General features: G+C 39.9%; 1 protein-coding gene across 3 annotated transcripts in view; it reads right to left on the bottom strand.

Annotated features, from left to right (window-relative positions):
* Window positions 1-1,353: 1,353 nt before the first annotated feature.
* The window catches only part of LOC141249100 (zinc-regulated GTPase metalloprotein activator 1-like), a 123,560-nt gene continuing 102,427 nt past the window's right edge, over window positions 1,354-22,486 (bottom strand). For all 3 annotated transcript variants that reach the window (XM_073669564.1, XM_073669581.1, XM_073669542.1), the window contains exons 13-16: window positions 12,388-12,456; window positions 11,935-12,000; window positions 3,980-4,103; window positions 1,354-1,526 (exon numbers count right to left, since the gene is read on the bottom strand). In XM_073669564.1, the coding sequence (XP_073525665.1) occupies window positions 1,468-1,526; window positions 3,980-4,103; window positions 11,935-12,000; window positions 12,388-12,456 (318 nt within the window). In that variant the 3' untranslated portion in view covers window positions 1,354-1,467. The remainder of the gene's footprint in view (window positions 1,527-3,979; window positions 4,104-11,934; window positions 12,001-12,387; window positions 12,457-22,486) is intronic.

Below are 22,486 nucleotides of genomic sequence, written 5' to 3'. Positions count from 1 at the left end.
CAACATTGAACTTTGCCGTATTATTGAAAAAGCCGTATTATTTACCAAGCATCCCACTGCAAAAAAATTACTAGTGACTACAAAGTAGCAGTAAACTTGAAATATTATTGGTCACTAGTGGTGTAGTTTAATACTAATGTTATGAAATGATAAGCCCTATAAACCTACTGGCACCACACCATTTAATTGGCACTGAATACAGCATTTACAGTGCCTTGAAAAAGTATTCATACTCCATGTATTTTTTCACACAACTGCAAACCTACCAAGACATGGCCGTCCTCCTATACTGACATCCCAAGCAAAGAGAGCACTAATTAGAGAAGCAGTCAAAAGGCCCATAATCACTATGGAGGAGCTGCAGAAATCCACAGCTCAGATGGGAGAAAATCTGTCCACAGGACAACTATTAGTCGTATACTCCACAAATATGGCCTTTATGGAACGGCGGCAAGAAGAAATACATTTTTGAAAGCAAGACATAAGAAGTCACATTTGCAGATTGCAAAAGCCATGTAGGGGACACAGCTAACATGTGGAAGAAGGTGCTTTTTGAGCTAAATGCAAAATGCTATGTGTGGTGGAAAACTAATACTGCACATCACCTTGAAAACACCATCCCCACTGTTAAACATGGTGGTGGCAGCACAATGCTGTGGGGATGCTTTTCTTCAGCAGGGACAGGAAAGTTGGTTAGAGTTTATGGGAAGATGGATGAAGCTAAATACTGGGAAATCCTGGAGGAAAACCTGATAGAAACTATAAAAGCATTGAGACTGGTCCAGCAGGACAGCAACCCTAATCATTCAGCTAGAGCTACAATGGAATAGTTTAGAACAAAGCATATTCATGCATTTCAATGGCCCAGTCACAGTCCAGACCTAAATCACATATAGAATCAGTAACAAGATTTGAAAATTTCTGTTCACAGATGCTCTCCATCAAATCTCACTGAGCTAGAGCTAGTTCACAAAGAAGAATGGGAAAAAAATTCCTCTAGATGTGCAAAGCTGATAGAGACTTATCCAAAAAGACTTGCAGCAGCAATTGCAGCGAAAGGTGGTCCTACAAAGTATTGGCTCAAGAGGGGCTGAATACAAATGCACGTCACAATTTTCAAATTTATATTTTTTAAATATTTAGAAAACCATGTATCATTTCCTTAACACTTCATAAATACTTGCTACTTTGCTTTGGTAAAGCACAAAATCCCAATAAAATACATTTGAGTTTGTGAGTATAACATGAAAAAAAATGTGAAAAAGGGGCATGAATACTTTTTAAGGCACTGTACTGATGTAGGAGGCATCAATAAGTACATTAGTACCTGTGAAGAATCTCATAAATCACAACTTATGTTTTATTGCAGAAGTCATTTATTATTAACAATAAATTACATATCTAGAGATAAAATGTAGCACTGTTTTTAACACCAGTCAACAATCATCTTTATTAGGAATGGAAGTGTCAGCATCTCAGGGTAGATTCAAAAAGCTGTTTGAGAATGTCTTTATCCAGATGTCTACCTAAAAACAAAAAATAGTATTTTTAGTGATGAAATTTATGACAACATGAACTCAGTCACTGAAGCAGCTGTCACAGCGTGTGCCTGTTAATGGGCTGCCAAGATTCTGTTGGATCCCTTTCAACAACTTAAAGTGGTCGCCCAAAAGTTAACTTATGATTTATCCGTCATAGGTCATCAATATAAGATCAGTGAAGTCAGACACCCAGCAGCAGCCAGAGATAAGCGAAGTACGGGATGAAACACAGCAAAGCGGCTACTGTGTTCCGCCTCGTACATCACTTATATTTGGCCGTTGCCAGTGCACATATAAGCTGATCAGTGGGTGCCGGGTGTCGGACCCCTATGAATGTCATATTGATGACCTGTGCTACAGATCCCAAATGTGTAGGATTAGCTAGCAGCAAAATCCAAGGAACCCACTTAGATACATAGGAAAATTTTGATGAAAAAATATTAATATTAGTTTTCATAGGGAGTGAGAAAAACATTAGAGTTTTAAGTCCTGGACAACCCCTTTAATTATGCAGGAACATTGGGCCTTGGAGGAATTCTCTAGGAATAAAACAAATAAATAAAGAAAATGTCATTGTTAATAAATTCTTAATTATCTTCAAATAGCAAATCACTCATTTTGTCTAATTAGGTAATCGTTATTGTACACTAAAATAGCTGTCTTGTTACAGAAACTTATCCTAGAAAGGACAGGTGATTGTACTCTAAGTGGATATTCTGATCCTATCCACCCTGTCTATCTGATCTAATACTGGAGATAATTGAGGTGTTGAGGTAAGGAGAGACTGCTCACACTGCTATCTACCCTGTCTTTCTGATCTAATACTGGAGATATCAGAAATGCTGAGGTAAGAAAAGTCTACTCACCCTTCTATCCACCCTGTCATTCAGATCTAATACAAGAGATAACAGAGGTGCTGAGGCTAGAAGACTCTGCTCACTTTACTGACACTTTGCTAATGGAGAAGCTGAGGTAAGAAGAGTCTGCTCACACTGCTGTCCACCCTGTCTTTCTGATCTAGTACTGGAGATTCCAGGGTGGACTGCAGTGTGAGCGGTCTATTCTTACCTCAGCACCGCTGGTATCTCCAGTATTAGATCAGATAAAAAGGATAGTCAGCAGTGTGATTGGCCTCTTTATACCTCAGCACCCCTGATATCTCCAGTATTACTGTAGATCAGAATGACAAGAGTGGACAGCAGTGTAAACAGCCTCTTATTACCTCAGCACCCTTGGTATATAAAGTATTACGTCAGAGCTAGGAGTACATTTTCATAAAATAGGAAGGGGGTGTGAAGCTTCCTACTGCACATGTTCACAGGCACCTGTCCTATCAACATTTTACGACAGGACGGCATGTGAAAAGACGGAGGTCATTTTAATGTACTGTAATGATTTTAAGCACATAGAAATTGTTGGTACTAAACAGCTGTCAACACCTGTAAGTGGGCTTGTTTTTTGTCAAATGAGTATGATTAATGGCATCATTTTAGGGATAAAAAATTTTGATGAAAAAATAATACTTTTTGGAGAGAGTGAGAAAAACATTAAGTTTTAAAACACAATGGCGCTAATGATTTAGTAATCTTAAATGGCTTTCTAATACATGGCTTACTAATCTTTAGATATTGATTTGCTATTAAAACAGTCCTAACAGATTTCCTGTGTTGCTGGCTCCCTCATTTTTCTGTAAAATTATAATCCCCAAATATTGGCCAGTCATATCTTTATGCTAGAATAGTCTAAGTTAAAAAAAAGCTTTTTAGCATTATAATACATGTCTATATAGTGATTTTGTTGCTATTTAGCTATAATTGTAATTTACTACAGTAGACAACATAAATGTGGGACTAAGTAGTTCATAATATTAAAAAGGGTTATCCAGGACTAAATTATTTTTTTTTACTATAAGGTAAAAAACTAACAGGCAACTACTTGCCTGTTCTATTTGGCACCGGCTCAGAGTGGTCAATGAGCACTCCTGCAGGCGATTCAGCAGCTCAACGTCAACAGAGCAGCTCTTCCTCTTCCACGCTGCTCGGATTGACAGCCGGTTTACCACGGTTAGGCAGCGGGGAGCAGGCTGTCAATCAACATGACATCGGCCGTCATGCTCCATCAGCAGAGCAGAGCGGAAGAGGAGCCACTGCTCTGTCGACGACACGTTAGCGTAAGCCACAGAGTCTGTAACCGCTCTGTGCACGCAGATATCTGTGCTAGACAGAACAAGCAGGTAGTTAACAACTACCTGCCTGTTAGTTCTTAGACCCACAGTAAAAAAAATAATATAGTCCTGGATAACCCCTTTAAGTTAAAAATCCTAGTGAATAAAGCGTAGGAAAAACAAAAGTTTGAAGTATAAAGCATAGTATAGTTTTCTCCAATTTCTAGAAATGTTTCTTTATCACATCAAACAAGAAAGCGAACAATCCAGTTACCTATAAACACCATACGATTTAATCGTTCTCCTTCCCAGATCACTTGTGTTTCTTCAAGGTCATACAGCTCATGAACCCCTTGTACAATCACCTGCTGGTGCTTATTGTCTACTGCCACCAAACCCTAAACATACAGAAAGTATTATAAAGAACAGAACCAGATTTAAAGAAACATTCAAGTAAACAAATGTACAATATTACACTCTTAAAGGGTTTGTCCTGGAAGTGTTTATTTCTATAGTAGACCACAAGTGGCCATGTTTACAAAAGATAAATTCTAATTTAGTCATATTAAAAATTCAACTTTTAACCAGTTCAAGTCCAGGTCATTTACCCCCTTTCCTCACCAAGGAAATTTTTGGGTCTTTTTTGTTTGTTTTATATAACATGGTTAACCACTTCGCACCAGAGCCTGTTTTTGCCTTCGTGACCGGGCCAATTTTTTCAATTCTGACCACTGTCACTTTATGAAGCAATTACTCTGGAACGCTTCAACGGATCCCCCTGATTCTGAGATTGTTTTTTCGTGACATATTGTACTTCATGATAGTGGTAAAATTTCTTTGATATCACATGCGTTTATTTGTGAAAAAATCGGAAATTTGGCGAAAATTTTGAAAATTTTGCAATTTTCAAACTTTGAATTTTTAAGCCCTTAAATCAGAGAAATATGTCACACAAAATACTTAATAAATAACATTTCCCACATGTCTACTTTACATCAGCACAATTTTGGAACCAAAATTTTTTTTTGTTAGGGAGCTATAAGGGTTAAAAGTTGACCAGCGATTTCTCATTTTTCCAACAAAATTTACAAAAACATTTTTTTAGGGACCACATCATATTTGAAGTCACTTTGAGGGGTCTTTATGACAGAAAATACCCAAAAGTGACACCGTTCTAAAAACTGCACCCCTCAAGGTGCTCAAAACCACATTCAAGAACTTTATTAACCCTTCAGATGCTTCACAGAAATTTTTGGAATGTGGAAGAAAAAAATTAACATTTAACTTTTTTCACAAAAATGTTACTTTAGACCCAATTTTTTTTATTTTCACAGGGGTAACAGGAAAAAATGGACCCCAAAATTTTTTGTGCAATTTCTCTTGAGCGTGCTGATACCCCATATGTGAGGGAAAACCACTGTTTGGGCGCACGGCAGGGCTCGGAAAGGAAGGAGCGCCATTAGACTTTTTGAATGTAAAATTTGTCTGAATAATTAGCAGACACCATGTTGCGTTTGGAGAGCTCCTGATGTGACTAAACAGTGGAAACCCCCCACAAGTGACACCATTTTGGAAACTAGACCCCTTAGGGAACATATCTAGATGTGTGGTGAGCACCTTGAACCCCAAGGTGCTTCACAGAAGTTTATAATATTGAGCTGTAAAAATAAAATTTTCACATTTTTCCCACAAAAACGTTTTTCATCCCTTAATTTTCCATTATCATAATGGTAATAGGATAAATTGCACCATTAAATTTGTTGTGCAATTTCTCCTGAACACGCCGATACCCCATATGTGGGGGAAAACCACTGTTTGGGCGCACGGCAGGGTTTGGAAGGGAAGGAGCGCCATTTGACTTTCTGAATGTAAAATTTGTCTGAATAATTAGCAGACGCCATGTTGCGTTTGGAGAGCCCCTGATGTTCCTAAACAGTGGAAACCCCCCACAAGTGACACCATTTTGGAAACTAGACCCCTTAGGGAACTTATCTAGATGTGTGGTGAGCACCTTGAACCCCAACGTGCTTCACAGAAGTTTATAATAATCAGCTGTAAAAATAAAATTTTCACATTTTTCCCACAAAAACGTTTTTCATCCCTTAATTTTCCATTATCATAATGGTAATAGGATAAATTGCACCATGAAATTTGTTGTGCAATTTCTCCTGAACACGCCGATACCCCATATGTGGAGGCAAACCACTGTTTGGGTGCACGGCAGGGCTCGGAAGGAAAGGAGCGCCATTTGATTTTTTGAATGCAAAATTTGTTTGAATAATTAGCGGACGCCATGTTGCATTTGGGGAGCCCCTGATGTGCCTAAACAGTGGAAACCCCCCACAAGTGACACCATTTTGGAAACTAGACCCCTTAGGGAACTTATCTAGATATGTGGTGAGCACCTTGCACCCCCAGCTGCTTCACAGAAGTTTATAATATTGAGCCATAAAAATAAAATTTTCACATTTTTCCCACAAAAAATGTTTTCCTTTCCCTAATTTTGTACTATCATAAGGGTAACAGGATAAATTGCACCATGAAATTTGTTGTACAATTTCTCCTGAACACGCCGATACCCCATATGTGGGGGAAAACCACTGCTTTGGTGTACGGCAGAGTTCGGAAGAGAAAGGAGTGCTATGTTGGCAGGGATAGGCAGCAGACACCATGTCACATTTGAAGAGTCGCTGACATGCAGAAACAGCAGAAACCCCCACAAGTGACCCCATTTTGTAAACTACACCTCTCAAGGAATTCATCTAGGGAAGTAGTGAGTATTTTTTAATTTTTAAATTTATACCATTGGGCAGTGAAAAAAGCATAATTATATTTTTACCACAAAAAAATGTTTTACCCTCAGATTTTACATTTTCACACAAGGCAATGGGTAAAAATGGTGCCGAAATGTGTCACACAATTTCTTCTAAAAGTGCCAATACCCCATATGTGGCTGTATCGTACCGCTCAGCCATACGGCGAGATCTGGGGGGGACGGAGTGCTATTTGACAATTGGAGAACAAATTATTGTAGAATAGGCATTTGGATTTGGGAGCACAAAATTTTTTGAATTTCATTTGGGGGGCAAGGGCCATTTCGCTTTTCCAGAGCCTTTCTGCTACCAGTAACTTGGAAGTCCCTTATATTTTTAACAGATGACGGACCTGAGTGGGGACTAGCTTTTTTTGAGGACTGAGTTGAAGCTTTTATTGGGAACATTTTACGTAACATTTATCCGGCGCTCTAGGCTGAGCACTTACATCGGGGTTTCCATCTAAATTTCCAAGTGATGTAATTCAGATGAAACCCCTGCGGGATCCATTCACTGTAATGAGGCAGCAGAGTTACTCTGGACTCCGTCTGGCCTCTGTTTAGCGGTGTCCTTTTTTTCAGAAGTGCACAAAACTGTGGCCAACCGCACTTTTATGCACGCCTAAAACAAATGACACCGTGGGATCACAGGCCAGACGGCATCCACAGTGGCCTATATCTGCCTCATTACAGGGAATCTTCCGTCATGGGTTCCGGCTGAATCACATATTTCAGAGATTTACATGGAAACTCTGGCGTAAGTGCTCAGCGCAGAGCGCAGGATAAATGTGTGCCGAGCCATACTGCGATCTTTGGGAGACATAATAAACAAATCAGTAGCAGGTGAAGAATTGGTTTTATTTATTTTTTTACGCCGTTCCTAGTGTGATATAACTGATTAGATTACTTTATTCTTCGGGTCGGTGCGATTACAGAGATACCAGATTTATATCGGGTTTTTATGACTGACAGCTGTCACACACTAAGAGACGCTTTTTTTTTGCAAAATCTAGTTTTTGCATCGCCATATTTTGAGAGCTATAATTTTTCCATATTTCGGCCGACAGAGTCATGTGATGGCTTGTTTTTTGCAGGACGAGTTGACATTTTTATTGGTACCATTTGTGGGTACGTGACATTTTTTGATCGCTTTCTATTCCGTTTTTTTGGGAGGTAAAATTAACAAAAACCAACAATTCAGGAATTGTTTTTTGAGGTTTTTTTTTATGCCGTTCTGCGTGTGGTAAAAGTGATCAGGCAGCGTTATTCTTCGGGTCAGTACATTTACAGCGATACTACACTTACTGTATATTTTTTTATGTTTTGGCGCTTTTACACAATAAAACAATTTTAAAGAAAAAATATTTTTTTTGCATTGCTTTATTCTGAGAGGTATAACTTTTTTATTTTTTGGCTGATGGAGCTGTATAGTGGCTTGATTTTTGCAGAACAAGATGACGTTTTCAGCGGTACCATTTCTATTTCCATTTTGCTTTTTGATCGCATTCTTTTCCACTTTTTGTTTGGCGATATGAGGAAAAAGCATAGTTTTTTGCTCCGTTTTTTATTTATTTTTATTACGGTGTACACATAAGGAGTTAATTAGTGTGACAGTTTTATAGCTCGGGTTGTTTCGAACGCGGCAATACCAAATATGTGTACTTTTTTTATTTTTGCATAACTATATGGATTTATCGGTTTAATATTTTATTTATTTATTTTTATTTATTTTGTATTTTTTTTTTTAACAGTTTCAAAACATTTTTTTTTACTTTTTTTTACATTTTTACTTAGTCCCTGTATGGGACATTAATTTTTATTTTTCTGATCCCTGATCTCATGTAATGTAATAGACATATATTACATTATATGAGATCTTCACTGACTGTTTCACAATCTCCTGTCTGGCATCAGCTACAGGCTGAAGTCAGACAGGAAGGACACCATATATGGCAGAGCTGGAGGCGGTCATGTGACCTCCAGCTGCCATAGCAACGCCAGGTCCTGAAAGCAATCAAGGGGTCGTCAGAGAGGTAAGTGGACGACCCCCTCTCCTCCTGCTGTCTCCTATATGCCGCGATCACTATAGATCACAGCATATAGAAGACAGCAAAGGGTTAACATCACTGGGACCTGATCTAATCAGGTCCCGATGATGTTCCCTGTCAGAGCTAACGCTCTGCACCGCTCTCACAGCGCTTGCAGGACCCAGGGGGTCCTGAGCACTGCGAGACCACCCACCGTTTTTAAACGTCCGCGCTGCACAGAGCCCAGGCAGCGCGGACGTTTATCTACAGTGGGCGGTCGGGAAGCGGTTAAAAGAACTGCGCACATTTTTTATCATTCAGATATTCAAATAATTTTTGCTTTTGTTTTTCCATGATACGTTTGGCCTATGTTGTTTTCATGATACTTTAATGTTTTGGGGGGTTTTTTGCCGATAATTTGGGCTATAGCGGTAAAAAAAAAATCAAGGCAATACTTATCTGTTTTCCCAATTTCATTTTTTCTCTAATTTTTATTGACCACAAAGGACCAAGAAAACGTATTTTTTTTATTTTACGCACTTCTATATTGCCATTAATTCCACAGCGCTTTATAGACAATATTGGCACTGTCCCCATTGGGGCTCACAATCTAGACCAGTGTTTCCCAAACTCCAGTCCTCACAGACCCCACAGGTCACGTTTTCAGGATTTCCTTAGTGTTACACAGGTGATGGAAGTATCATCAAGGCATCAGCAATTCTTTCATCTGTGCAATACTATGGAAATCCTGAAAACATGACCTGTGGGGGCCGTGAGGACTGGAGTTTGGGAAACATTGATCCTTGGTGGGATTTGAACCCAAGACCCCAGCGCGGCAAGACTGCAGTGCACTGCTAATCACTGAGCCATGAAAATACATTTTACATTTAGTCTCACTTTCCGTAACAATTATTTTTAGATATTGGACATGTGTTTTGTTTTTTTCCGACAGTGTCAGCGTTGGCAACAGCGATTTGGATTGGTAGTGGCTTTTCTTTTTTATATTATTTATTCTTGTCCTGCCTTTTATTTCAGACAGTACCCCCCTATAAGGTCATAAAAGAATTTCAATATTTGAATACTTAAAAAAAAAAGAATCTGATTTCCCCTGTAATTGGTGTGTTACCCCAGTTGCAGGGAAAATTCAGCCTCCTGGCTGCATAGCAAAGCTGAATGAGCCTCCTAGGACCCAGCAGCTACTGCTCTTTCCCTACATCCAGCTATCACAGGATGACTGGGTCTGGAGGAAGAAGTGCTGTTAGTATTTTTTATTATTGTATACATAGTGCTTGTTTAATGCTGTGTATACAGCAATCAGGAAGGCAGAGGCGGTAATAAATTGTATCTGCCTTTTCTATGGGGGATCCAGCAGTGTCTGAATGCAGACTGAGCTCCTCCTGCTCCACAATCTCATGCAGCTGCTATATTATGCATAAGTATTAGAGCCGCAGTGCGGACCGTCCATGGGATCGGTGGTAACTTATTGATTGGTGGGGGTCCGACCGCTGGGACCCGTACCGATCAGAAGAAGAGGGAACTTTTATAACCAACAGAATGGAGAGGCAGTGTTCCTAGTCGACCACTGCTCCATTCATTCCCTTTTTTCCAGCAGCATATGGAAAATGGAGCGTCAGTCCAGACTGCGGCGCCATTTTGTAACACGGATTAAAGTTCCCTATTAAGGATAAAAATTCCCTGATCTGTCAATCAATTCAAGTCACAGCAATCGGGTCCCCACAAATGGGTAAGTTGTCAACTGTCCTGCAGATAGATTATGACTTGTTTTACGCCATGATCTACTGTATAGTTTGGGCTACAGTGTTGTAGGGGACTTAGCCCCTATAAAAAAAAAAACATTCTAGCACTGTACTGGTTGCTGGTGCCGTGCTTGAGAAAATAACTTTACGCCTTGTAAAGCTGTACGTCTTGTATGCAAATGAGGGGGCTACAATGCACCCTTGATGTTGCCTAGAGTTTGATGCAATGCTATGCCTCCTTTTTTGCATATCGGAGGCTTTCCCCCGTTTCTGATTGACACTGTTCTCTTCCCTAAAGCCCCCATCACACTAAGCGAGATCGCTGCAGAGTCACAAGTTTTGACTACGTTTGACACATAGCAGCGACCAGGCCCCGGCTGTGAGATCGCTGGTCGTGTCGGAATGGCCTGGACCATTTTTTGATCGTTGAGGTCCCGCTGGGTAGCATGCATCGGTGTGTTTGACACCTTACCAACGACCTCGTTGGCGACTCAAAACTGAGACACATAGGCGTGCATTTGTGTTGCATCGTTACACAGGTCGCTATGGGTCGCCGTATCGTTGCTGCATCGTTGGGAAGATCTGACTGTTTGATATCTCACCAGCGACCACATAGCGACACAGCAACGATCCCTGCCAGGTCGTATCGTTGTCGGGATCGCTGTAGCGTCGCCAAGTGTGACGGTACCTTAGGTGAGTAGGGTCTGAACGCTGCCTGCATGTGTGCACATGGGTAATGACATTGCCTGTCCCCAGCCGTGTACACATAGTGACTGGGTGTGTTCTCTTCCATGTCTTCTTTCTGCTAATGTCACTGGCTACACTAATGCACTTGGAAGTGTAGCGAGCGTCTCTGAATCTGAAGCCGCTTGCTACACTTCCAGGTGTAGTAGTGTAGCGAGCGGCATCAGCAGAAAGAAAGCAGAACACGCCTGGCCTCGGAGTGCGAGCGTGGCTGGGCACAGGCAGTGCATATGTGCACATGCTGGCAGCTTTCGGGCAGTACTCGCTCTGTGAAGTGAGCATTGTCAATTAGAAGAGGGGAATGGCTCCCAATGTATAAAAGAGGAGGTGTAAAGGTGCAGCAAACTCTTGGCCAAGAGTGCACCATAGCCCTTCATTTGCATACAAATTAAAAGTTATTTTCTCAGGCACTGTACCAGTAACAGGTACAGTGCTAGTATGGTTTCTATAGGGCTAAGTATCTTACAATACTAAATAGGTCATTTAAAATGCATTTTGGGGGTGATGGACTCCTTTTAAGCTGCGGAAGCTCAGAAGCCTCTCACCCCCTTCCTAACTGCCCGTGAAACTGTATATGTGTACACCTGCACTGTTATAGCTGCTATGTCAATATATTAATTGTACTAGATCTGTTATGAAGCTTATCATTCCAAAGAAATGAGTAATAAGACATACCAAAACTTAAGATTATAAAATGTGTACTACTTCTGCCCTTGGTCCAGTAAGAACTGCACCAAATGGGGCCTGATATGTTAGCCTCTTTCTTGAAATTCAATAAGAAGGTGGGGGGAAGGGCAGAAATATCTTTAATTGGATGTAGTAAAAATTTAAGTTAGATTATGAAAGTCTATTTCATTTTCTACAGCCCGTTGTCAACCACTTTACCTACCTTTAATCTTATTACCTCCATGGAAACACCAATTCTGTTTTTAATATTTTTCTCCCAAAGCAAATTCTGTAAAACCAAATATATACAGTTAATATGAAATATAAAAGACAAGTGTCACGATTCATTAGGACTGGGGTTGTGCATGCCATCCTTAATGAAGGCACCGCCATAGTAAGATGCACCTAATTCATTAAGAGGCACATGCACTTATAACTGGCATACGCCACAACCAAAAATGTACTCCTATCAGGACCTGGAGTACATTTCTAGTGAAACTGAGTGGCGCAGGTTTTCTTGAAATAGGTGGACGGATTTAGCCACACTCCATCAGCCAATGGTCTGCCCATTTTGGTGTATCTGACTGGAACTGCCGTAAAAGCGGCAACAAAAAACTGGAGAAAACACCTGCATGTACCCAGGCAAAGGTCTTCATTGTACCACTTTCAACCTTACCTGTATAAACAAATGTAGATTTTCTTCAATCACATGTCCAAAAACCTCGAACGTAACGGTGACAATACTCTGTGGAAAACATCACAATGTTAGCTCACACATAAAATTGGAGTACAGGAATGAAAAGTTGGGACATATTATTCAGGGGGATCCAATTGTAACTACAATAAAACAGAAAAAAATCAGCAGCTCATGAGCTATTCACGGAGAATTCTGTATGTGAGTGGTCAACGTGGTTAGGCTGGCTTTGTAGAAGTCATTCAAACGAACATTGTAGTCCTCGTACGTAAAAAAAACAACAACTGATTTTCATCAATGTGCTGATCAGGTTTCCATTACTGTTTGGTCAGTGTGTCTTTTTTTACTAACAGTTATTGATCACGGATTTTCACATATTGTCAAATAAAAAATTGCAAAGTTTCTCCCATCGATTATGTTAAAAATGAATAACTCATGGATTGCAAATGGACGCTAGCCGAGCGTTCGCTATAATTTTTTCGGGCCCACAGACTTGAATGAATGATTTTTATCAGTTTATTTTATTACAACGGACATGTCTCAGTGTTTTTCTTTTGTGGACACACTGTGCTGGGGCTAACTATCCTTTGTCTGTATATGTGCTTCCCATAAGTAGGAGAAGGGCTCATGCAAACGTTCGTTGAACTCGGTCGAAGAGCGGACCGCAATGCACGGACGGCAATGCACGGACGGCAATGCACGGACGGCATACATGAGGCTGTCGAATTTGTGTTGGGAGACCCGCAAACAATCGGAGCATTGTGGCCCGTGCTCCGACGTCTCCATGAGCCCTTACTGATCACTGTGTAGTCACTATTGTACTGCACCCTCAGCTTGACGAGCATAGTACACACACCATAATTGGGTGGGCCCAGATACCAGCAAAGGTTTGTCTAGTGGAGATGTTGGCACTGAAACACTCAGATACATGGCAGTCTGACCACATTGTCAACACATACACTCATGGGATAGTCAGAACACACACACATTGAACAATCTGGGTTTTGTTAATGTGTTGGCAGACTACTTTGTGCATATGTGTGATTGGGCAAACACAGAACAATCAATCCGATTATAATGACAACACACATACACAAAGACAGCAGCAAATTAACTGGAAGCCAGTTCATAGACAGGATGTCCTGGAGTTTGACAATGGAGCCAAATTTGTGAAGAGCCACAAACTTTTATACACTCATGGACGATCTTGGTTAAGATGAAAAAGAATTATCTTGATAAAAAACATCTAAGAGGGAACGTGATTACATTGTGCAAACCCATAAATTGCAAACTTAAAAAGTTCAGTAAAACCCCTCAAAATACAAGAGGGCACTCCCTCCGCCCTGAGAAACAAAAAATAACACTCCAGGAGACAGGAGGGAAAATCTGCTCTTCCAGGGCATACTAGGTCAAGTGTTATGGTTGTACCTATACCCCTTACCTATATCCTCTCCCATTCCTCCTTGATGGACAACCGTACTAACTATGACAACAAGCTTGTACAGTCACCCAAGACAACCACAACACATTTTTACAATACAATCACTGCAATCACACCGACTAGAAACCGAGTCTGTAAAGAGCACATGTAGAGTCAGTGCTTTACTCACATATCATAAACAGGACATAGTAGTTTTCCCAGACTGACATATTTAGTTGAATCGCAAGGTCAAATCAATCACTTTACAATATACATAGCTATGTGTAAGGTTACAATTTGGCCATCATTATTACTACCAGTTTCCCAGATTCCTACATATCACCTGCTCCCCTACACCTACGTTAGAAGCCGGATCCGCCGTCCGGCAGCTGCTCAACAAGACTCCGTTTTCATCGATGCTGCATAACAACTACTTCAATAATAGAAAAAGCTGTCCTTAGTAAAAGGGATCCCCCATGAAGAGGCAGCTGTTTTTTCCTATACCTTCTAAGGGATGTGTGATTTACTACAAGGAAGTAGAGCTGTCACTTTTAGTACCGTGTAGGATTCACTTAGGTAGCAGTAAAGGATCAATGAAGTTGTGCAGAAGCCCATTCATGCATTTGTTGTGACAGTAGTTCACACCCTCATTCCATGTCCTCGTTAAGACATATTATAGGAAGATTTTCCTTAGTGAGAAAATATTGCCCTCATTACACTTCATTTGAAGCAATTATGTCCTTTAATCTGTTGGGCGCTAAAGTAAATAGTAATGTGTACTCGCAAACTCTTTTCCACGTGACAAGAAAACGGCTATCTAAATAGGTTGCTGGTAAATAAACAGAAATCATTTCCTCAAAAAACACCATTGGACATTTCACAGAATGGATCCTCAACACCTTTTGGTGCTATGTTTTTCTTCTAAAAACAATCAGCTATTTCCAAGATAGCATTCATTACTACACAGAGTATTGCAATGCCGGTGATCAGGAACCTCAACACAGAACTCGGCGACGCGTTTTAGTCTTGCCCGCTAGCCTTCATAACCATCTAAAAATTGGAATAGGTGATAAAAGTTTATTTGGAAATGGAGTATGTTCACATGTGGCATGTACACTGTGGATATTCTGTCTAGACTTGTGGACGGAAAATCCGCAGTGTGTTACAGTAGCAGCAAAGTGGATGAGATTTTATTCTCCCTCGCTGCACTGCAGAAAAAAATTGCAACTGCTGCAGATATATGGCAAATCCACATCAAACACATGGAACTTGCCCCTAAGTCCAGACGTGACGGATACTTTCAACTACAGATTCGCAAATAACTGACCTTGATCAATCCTATATATTAGATACTTGTTGCCATTAATGGAATATTTTTATTTTTTCAACAGAAAATCTAAACTGGAAATGTATTTAAATAGTTTGCTTATTCACCTATGGCCAATTTTTCTTTAGCCACTTTTTCCTTCTCTTCATCGCCTACCATTTTTTGTCCCTTGTATTTTAAGTGCAGAATTTTAGCCTTGAATAAGCTTTCCACATATAACATACTGTATACATATACTGTACTGAAAAATGGGGAAAAAAATTCTAAGTTGAGTGTGATATTGTGAAAAAAAAAACCACAATTCTGCTGTGGATTTTTGGATTTCTACGATGTTCACGGTCGCTGTGAGAGTCCATGTTATTGTTGAATGAGCTGTACTGGGGATACATACAATTTTTTGATCACTTTCCGTTCCATTTTGTTGAGGGATGCAAAAGTAACAGAAAAAAAAAAATCACTTTTGTGGGTTTTTTTTGGGACATTTACTGGATGGGTTAAAGTATGGTATTTTGTAAGATCAGACTTACAGGTATGGTGTTACCAAGTACCTTTTTTTATTCTTCAGAATTGGAAAACTTTTAGGTAATTTTCAGACAGATTCTGCTTGGAACCGAGCTGAAAAAGCACTGTAAAACCGCTGATAAAAATCAATACTGCGCACAGCAATGTACAAAATACGACATTGCTGTGCACATGTTCAATCTTCTGTTACTTCTTTTAATCGCCTCAGGGTTTGGAAATCGTGAGGCGGTTAAAAGAAGTAGCATGGTCATTCTTGGTGTAAAATGAAAAGAAAAGGCACAAACCGCCACAAAAAGTGATGGCAAAGCCGCCAGCAAAACAGGTTCAGGAAGAAGATTGTTGGCATTTTTCCTTAAGTGGCTTCGCCAAGAAAAACTCAGCGTCTCCTCCTGCGGAACAGAGATATCGAGTGCACAGACCCGGATGGAAATTGGGAATAGGAATATGAAATTATTCCCATTTGTACTTCAAAGCATACTATTTTTTTGGCAAAGACATCTGTGGTGCTACAAATAAAACTTATTTTCCATACATTTTTTATATATTGTTTTTTTTCCAACTGAAGTCAATAGAAATAATTCAATAGCATGCCCCAAAATTAGAAAAAAAAAATAAACATTTTCTATGTGAATGGAAACTCATATTTTTTGATTAGATCACAGCTAACAGATACCACCTGTTTTACCTAAGGCTATGTGCCCACGATGCAGAAATGCTCAGGATTTTTTCCTGAGCGTTTCTACATCTCCCTGGCAGAAAAAAACGCATGCGGATTGTACATGTGGATTGTACATGCGTTTTCCTGCCAGGGACAAGCGGATGTGAAGCGTTCTTCACATGCATTTCCGCATGCGGGTTGACAAGCGATTTCCAAGCGATTTTAGCATCACTTGGAAAGTGCTTGTCAACTTGGTCACACTATATAAATCCATGCAAACGGCATGGATTTATATAGTGTGACCCGAGAGAATGTAAAAAAATAAATCTATACTTACCCTCTGATGGCCCGCGCTGTCTTGCATCACCGTCCCGGCTGCCGGCAGCGGTGGATTGAAGGACCTGCCGACGTCCGCGTCGAGTGACCCGTCACATGACTATGACGTCAGCGCAGGTCCTTCAGTCCATCGCAAACTGCCGGCAAGCAAGGAGGAGCGCACCGCGGGCCACCAGAAGGTAAATATAATCTTTATTTTTTATTTTATTCTTTTTTTTACAGTTTTCCATGGTACCCGGGTCCGGAGGAGAGTCTCCTCTCCTCTAGACCTGGGTACCATCCGCACATTGGAATGCATGGAATGCGCATCTACATATACAGTGATGCGGATTCCATGCGATCTAAGTCAATGGCAGCGAAAACGCAGCACTTCCGCAAAATAATTGGTAGTGCTGCGTTTTTTTCCGCAATGATAATCCGCAGCGGAAATTTCTGCAGCATGTGCACAGCACATGCATATTATCATTGGGGAGCATGGCAGGCCTTCTATCATGCGTTTTTAAGCGTTTCTGCAGCAATTTTGCCACTGCGGAAACGCTTAAAAAACGCATCGTGGGCACACAGCCTAAAAGGGATAAATTCCACTAAAATGCCCAGTGCAAACCATAAACTTAGATGTATGGTATCTGTGGAACTGTGATGTAGGTAATGTGAACAAACACTGAAAGACTGGGATCACTGGAGACAAACACAAAGATAATTAACTACAGATCACAGACATATTAACACCAACATGCCCAATGTACAGCTAATCCCTCTTTACACTTCTGCTGTAAAACAGGACACATTTCTGCACAGGAAGTTACTGTATTTTAAGCCACTTTTAAGTTTCAATAGCAATTGCAGACAACAAAAAATACTTTAGACAGACTATTAAAAGCCTGCAACAAAAGCTAAAACATGCTATATGTAACTAGTAAAAATAGACCTGCTAACAGGTACACACTAATGATCAACTGCTCACAAACCAGCTGATGTGAATATATTAGGCTAAAGCTACATGGTAACTTAACCCCTTCCCACCAAAGCCAATTTTTACCTTCCTGACAAGTGTCACTGTATACAATAACAACTCTGGAACGCTTCTACAAATCCCAGAGATCCTGAGGCTGTTGTTTTCTCATGACATATTATTGTACTTTGTTTATAAAGATGTCTACCAATAACTGAAGCTACAGATGCAGGACTAGGGTAAACTATATGCAGAGGAGTAAGAAATTGGCTAAAAGACAGGAAACAAAGAGTTGTTGTAAATGGTACATTCTCTAAATGGGATATAGTCAGCAGTGAGGTACTGCTGCAAATTGGACATCATTTTACACAAAACCCAAAAAATGGACCGGACAAAATTGTTGGCACCCTGAACTTAATATTTGGTTGCACTCCCTTTGGAATAAATAACTGCAATCAATCGCTTCGTATAACCATCAACAAGCTCCTTACACCTCTCAAATGGAATTTTGGACCACTCTTTTTTTACAAACTGCTCCAGGTCTCTCATATTCTCATATTTGAGGGGTGTCTTCTCCCAACAGCAATTTTGAGATCTCTCCACAGGTGTTCATGGATTCAGATCCAAACTCATTGCTGGCCACTGCAGAACTCTCCAGCACTTTGTTTCCATTAATTTCTTGGTGCTTCTTGAAGTATGTGTGGGGGTCATTGTCCTGCTGGAAGACCTATGACCTAGGACGCAAACCCAACTTTCTGACCCTGGACACTACATTGCAACCCAAAATCCTTTGGAAATCTTCAGAGTTCATGTTGTCTTGCACACAGTCAAGGCACCCAGTATCAGAGGCAGCAAAACAACCCCAAAACATCTTTGAACCTCCACCATATTTGACTGAAGCTACTGAGTTCTTTTCTTTTGTAGGCCTCATTCCGTTTTTGGTAAACAGTAGAATGATGTGCTTTGCCAAAAAGCGCTATCTTGTTCTCATCTGTCCACAAGACGCTTTCCCTGAAGGATTTTGGCTTACTCACATATATTTTGGCAAACTGCAGTCTACCTTTTTTATGTCTCTGTGTCAGCAGTGGGATCCCCCTGGGTCTCCTGCCATTGCGTTTCATTCACATATCTAAAGACGTAAGTGTGAATAAGGGCTGAGAAGGACACATGGCTGAGAATAGACACATGGTAAGGTTTTAATACTAGAGGTTAGGACCGTCTCAAATAGGGTCACCGTGATGTGGTGGGATGGCATTTACGTTTTTTTGATCAAAAATATGTTAACCAAGTACCCTATATTATTTTCATGCACGGTTGCTATTTATTTATTTACTGCAGGGTATTTGCTCATTTTGTTTTTCTCTTGGGTTTTGTCTATTCTCCAAACTGCAGTTGTTACAAATGCCTGGAATTTAAGGCAGATGACCTACAATACCTTGGGTTTGAAACAGCGTTTTGCCTCGCAGTAGCATATCGCCATAAAATGAGCATACTACCTATGTGGATTTTCACGGCAAGTACAGAGGCCTCAATAGGTCTAAGAGATCTATTTAAAAACGTATTTCATTGCATTGCATTGTATTGTGGCGACAGATCCATTTTAGGCAAAATCTCGCAATGCAATTTCAGTTATTCTCCATAAAAAAAAAAGAAAACAAACGAAAAAAAAAAAAAAACACTTTCTAGCCATTGGAGACATTCCCTAATAAATTGAAGATCACAATTTTACTATGCTGTGTAGTCTTTGCCTGAATGTGGCATTTGATGGTAAGTGTTGGACAATCATTGTTTGGTGGAAGAATCTCAATAGGTTGTTACAGGATGTCCCAGTACTGTGACAGTTTGAATGCATTGGAATCCAAGGGGAAATCTTGCGGAAACTGTTCAGTTTACCTGTAGTGCCCCCACAGGGGAAATGAAGTATTACACAATTTTGACAAGTATGTGCATATCCAAATGCATCCCTGAATAAACGTAATCATTTATACGATATTAGAAAAGTCTGTTAAAAAAACAATGAATATTGCTACTTACTACATATGACCCAAGCTAATTTTCAGCAACAGTATACAGAACAGTGCAAAAATACACACAATATAAAAATTGAATTTCCTTTGTTCTATATCACTGTGCTCCCTGCAGTGTCCATGCACATAGTCACTTAGGTAGGCGAGTAAAGCCACCTATACACATTAGACTAATGTCAGTCGGTATCGATAGGGTCATTAGATGACAATTGGCCAGCTTGCCCATATACAGGGCCTAGCTTTACTGAGTCTTCCATGAGAGAGCTGTCGCCAGACATGTCTCCGGGAGATAATACAACTTGCAATCCAAAATTGAACATGGCAGATGGATATTTAACCTGACAACAAAAAATGTACATAAAATGTAAGGAAGAGCAAGTCTTAACCTATTTGTTTCTGATTAATAGACATGAAGAGCTCCCAGTGCAAATCAATTCTGAAATTTGGTAAAGAGGAAGGAGAAGGAGAATGGGGCTCTATGCCTTTCAATGGCTTACTAGTGAAGGCACAGCGGGTGGTGAGCTCATTTAACTTGGATAGAATTAGAGTGAAATAACAAAAACATCCCAATCATTATGATGCAAGGAGCTTGACTCAATGCCTAAAAGCCAGTTTTTATCAAAGTGAACCAGCTGCACATGACTTCATTAATACAAGGTAACCATTCATGTATGTGTATGTGTATGACATTGAAATATTGTAGGAAAAATTCCAATATGGACATATGAGCAGGCGTGAAAAACTAGTATATTCAAAATCACAGCACTGACCCTAAATATTCACCAACATTATTGTATTCAAATAGTCAAGTTGATCAGCAAGTGGTTACAATTACAATAATTGCTACAAAAGATGAAAACAGTGTACACGGTGCAGTATATTCTATTTCTGAGGCTTTGCTCTAATCTAATGTGAATTGTAACCACTTTTTAATGGAGTGGCTCTGAAGGTAAAATGGGAAATGGTTGGTAACAGAATTCTGACATCATAGATATTACACCTAACTGGAGCTTCAAAGTACAGCAAAGGTTCACGTTGATAAATCACTTCATTGAAATGCAATTCCCTAATATATTCCGATCGCCTACTTTCTTCATGAGTAGCAATGTAAGGGCTCATTATCACGACCAGGACCAATGTTATTCAATGGGGCAGTGCAGATGAGTGATTTTTTTCACTGATCGAATCTGCATGTGAAAGAACAAAATCACAGCCTGAACTAGTTTCTTCTGTGTATTGGATGAAACTCACCCATTCAAAACTACGGGTGTGCAAAAAAAAAAAAAAAAAAAAACGGATGCCATACGGAGCCACAGTATAGCATCTGTAAAATGGGAAAATGCTGCTGTAAAAAAAAAACCTTGCATACGGATTGTATACGGACTGCACACAGATGAAAAAATCGTCCAAGTTTTCTGGATGAAACTTATGAAATGGAAAGCTGAAGCCCTACCATTTCACTGAACATTCTCCTTGTGGAGAGTGATAAGCCAGGTCTGGCACGCCAGTATGAGGAGACTTAATTAACAAATTATTTCATTTCCCAGAGAAGCATGTAAATCGTTTAAGTCTCCTCATACTGCATGTCAGACCTAGCTTATCACTCTCCACAAGGAGAAATATTACCCCTTAGATCCCGCCTTAGCCTCTCACCCAGCCAAATCAAATCTCACACTTTGCACTGAGGAGGGGCAGAACCCCCGAAACAGTGTGTCTGCAAATTTGGATTCGGTTTTGGCTTTTATCCTAAGTCATACTGCAAAGCTCGTTGATATTGACTTGTAGGATTGCTACTTCCAATAGGTGGCGCTAGACTTCAAGTCCTCTTCCTCTCTGAAGAGACAATTTGCACACTGAACAGAAGGGAAGTCATAACATATTAATGGAAATGGCATTGGAACCTCTCCTTTCTTCTAGTCCCCATTAACTTTACCCTTTCTTGTAAAAAAAAAGGGATTCTAGTAATATAAGTATATTAGAGACTGATGAAACATGCTTTAATGCTGTGATTTTGCAACCCTTACAGACAATCTGAGGCATCATTCACACATCAGTATTTCATCAGTATCTTGTATGCCAAAACCAAGAGTGTCTCCAAAACACAGAACAGGTGTCAATCTTTCAATTATAGTTTTGCTTTGTATGTTCCACTACTGGTTTTGGCATATAGACACTGATGAAATACTGATCAAGCATACTGATGTGTGAATGAGGCCTTAGATAGCAGGTCAGTGTGTGCCAAGACTATGATATCCAGGAAGCTGCACATTGTTATGTATCTGACCCTGTACATGTGTAATGCTGTGCCTTTAAATTGAAGGCTTTCATTACAATGAAAAAAGAAATAGTGACTATCCCTCAGCAAGTGTCCCCTGAGCTGTCATTGTATGCTTCCAACAGTATTATGCACTGAGAAAACACTTCCATAGTCTAGGAAACCTATTCACAATGCTTGATTTACAGCTGATAAGGGCTTAAGTGCCAATGCAGGATCTTACAAATGGGGAGGAAATTATTATTGGCATTCTGGAGAAACAGGTAAAACATAAAAGCTTATTCTAAAATTAGGTCTTAAGAGACTATGACTGCTCTGCATGACAAAGGACAATCAGATGTAAGACTGGCCACAGATCATACCTTGTAACTGCTCAGCAAAAATGGAAAACCCTGTATATTCTTGGAAGCCTTAATATTGATTCAGTCATCCAAAGTTAGTATTTGTATTATTCCCACAGTTCTATTTAATAGGTAACCATTAATAACTTGTTTTATTTAGAACATTACTATAACAATGTTCTACAATCATAGAAGTACATTTATTATTCTTAGAAGAAGCATT

This window comes from Phyllobates terribilis, unplaced genomic scaffold (genome assembly GCF_046119375.1).
Source record: "Phyllobates terribilis strain yellow unplaced genomic scaffold, ASM4611937v1 Scaffold_1__5_contigs__length_1240528914, whole genome shotgun sequence".
Classification (NCBI taxonomy): Eukaryota; Metazoa; Chordata; class Amphibia; order Anura; family Dendrobatidae; genus Phyllobates; species Phyllobates terribilis.
This window is presented reverse-complemented; position numbering and strand designations above follow the sequence as displayed.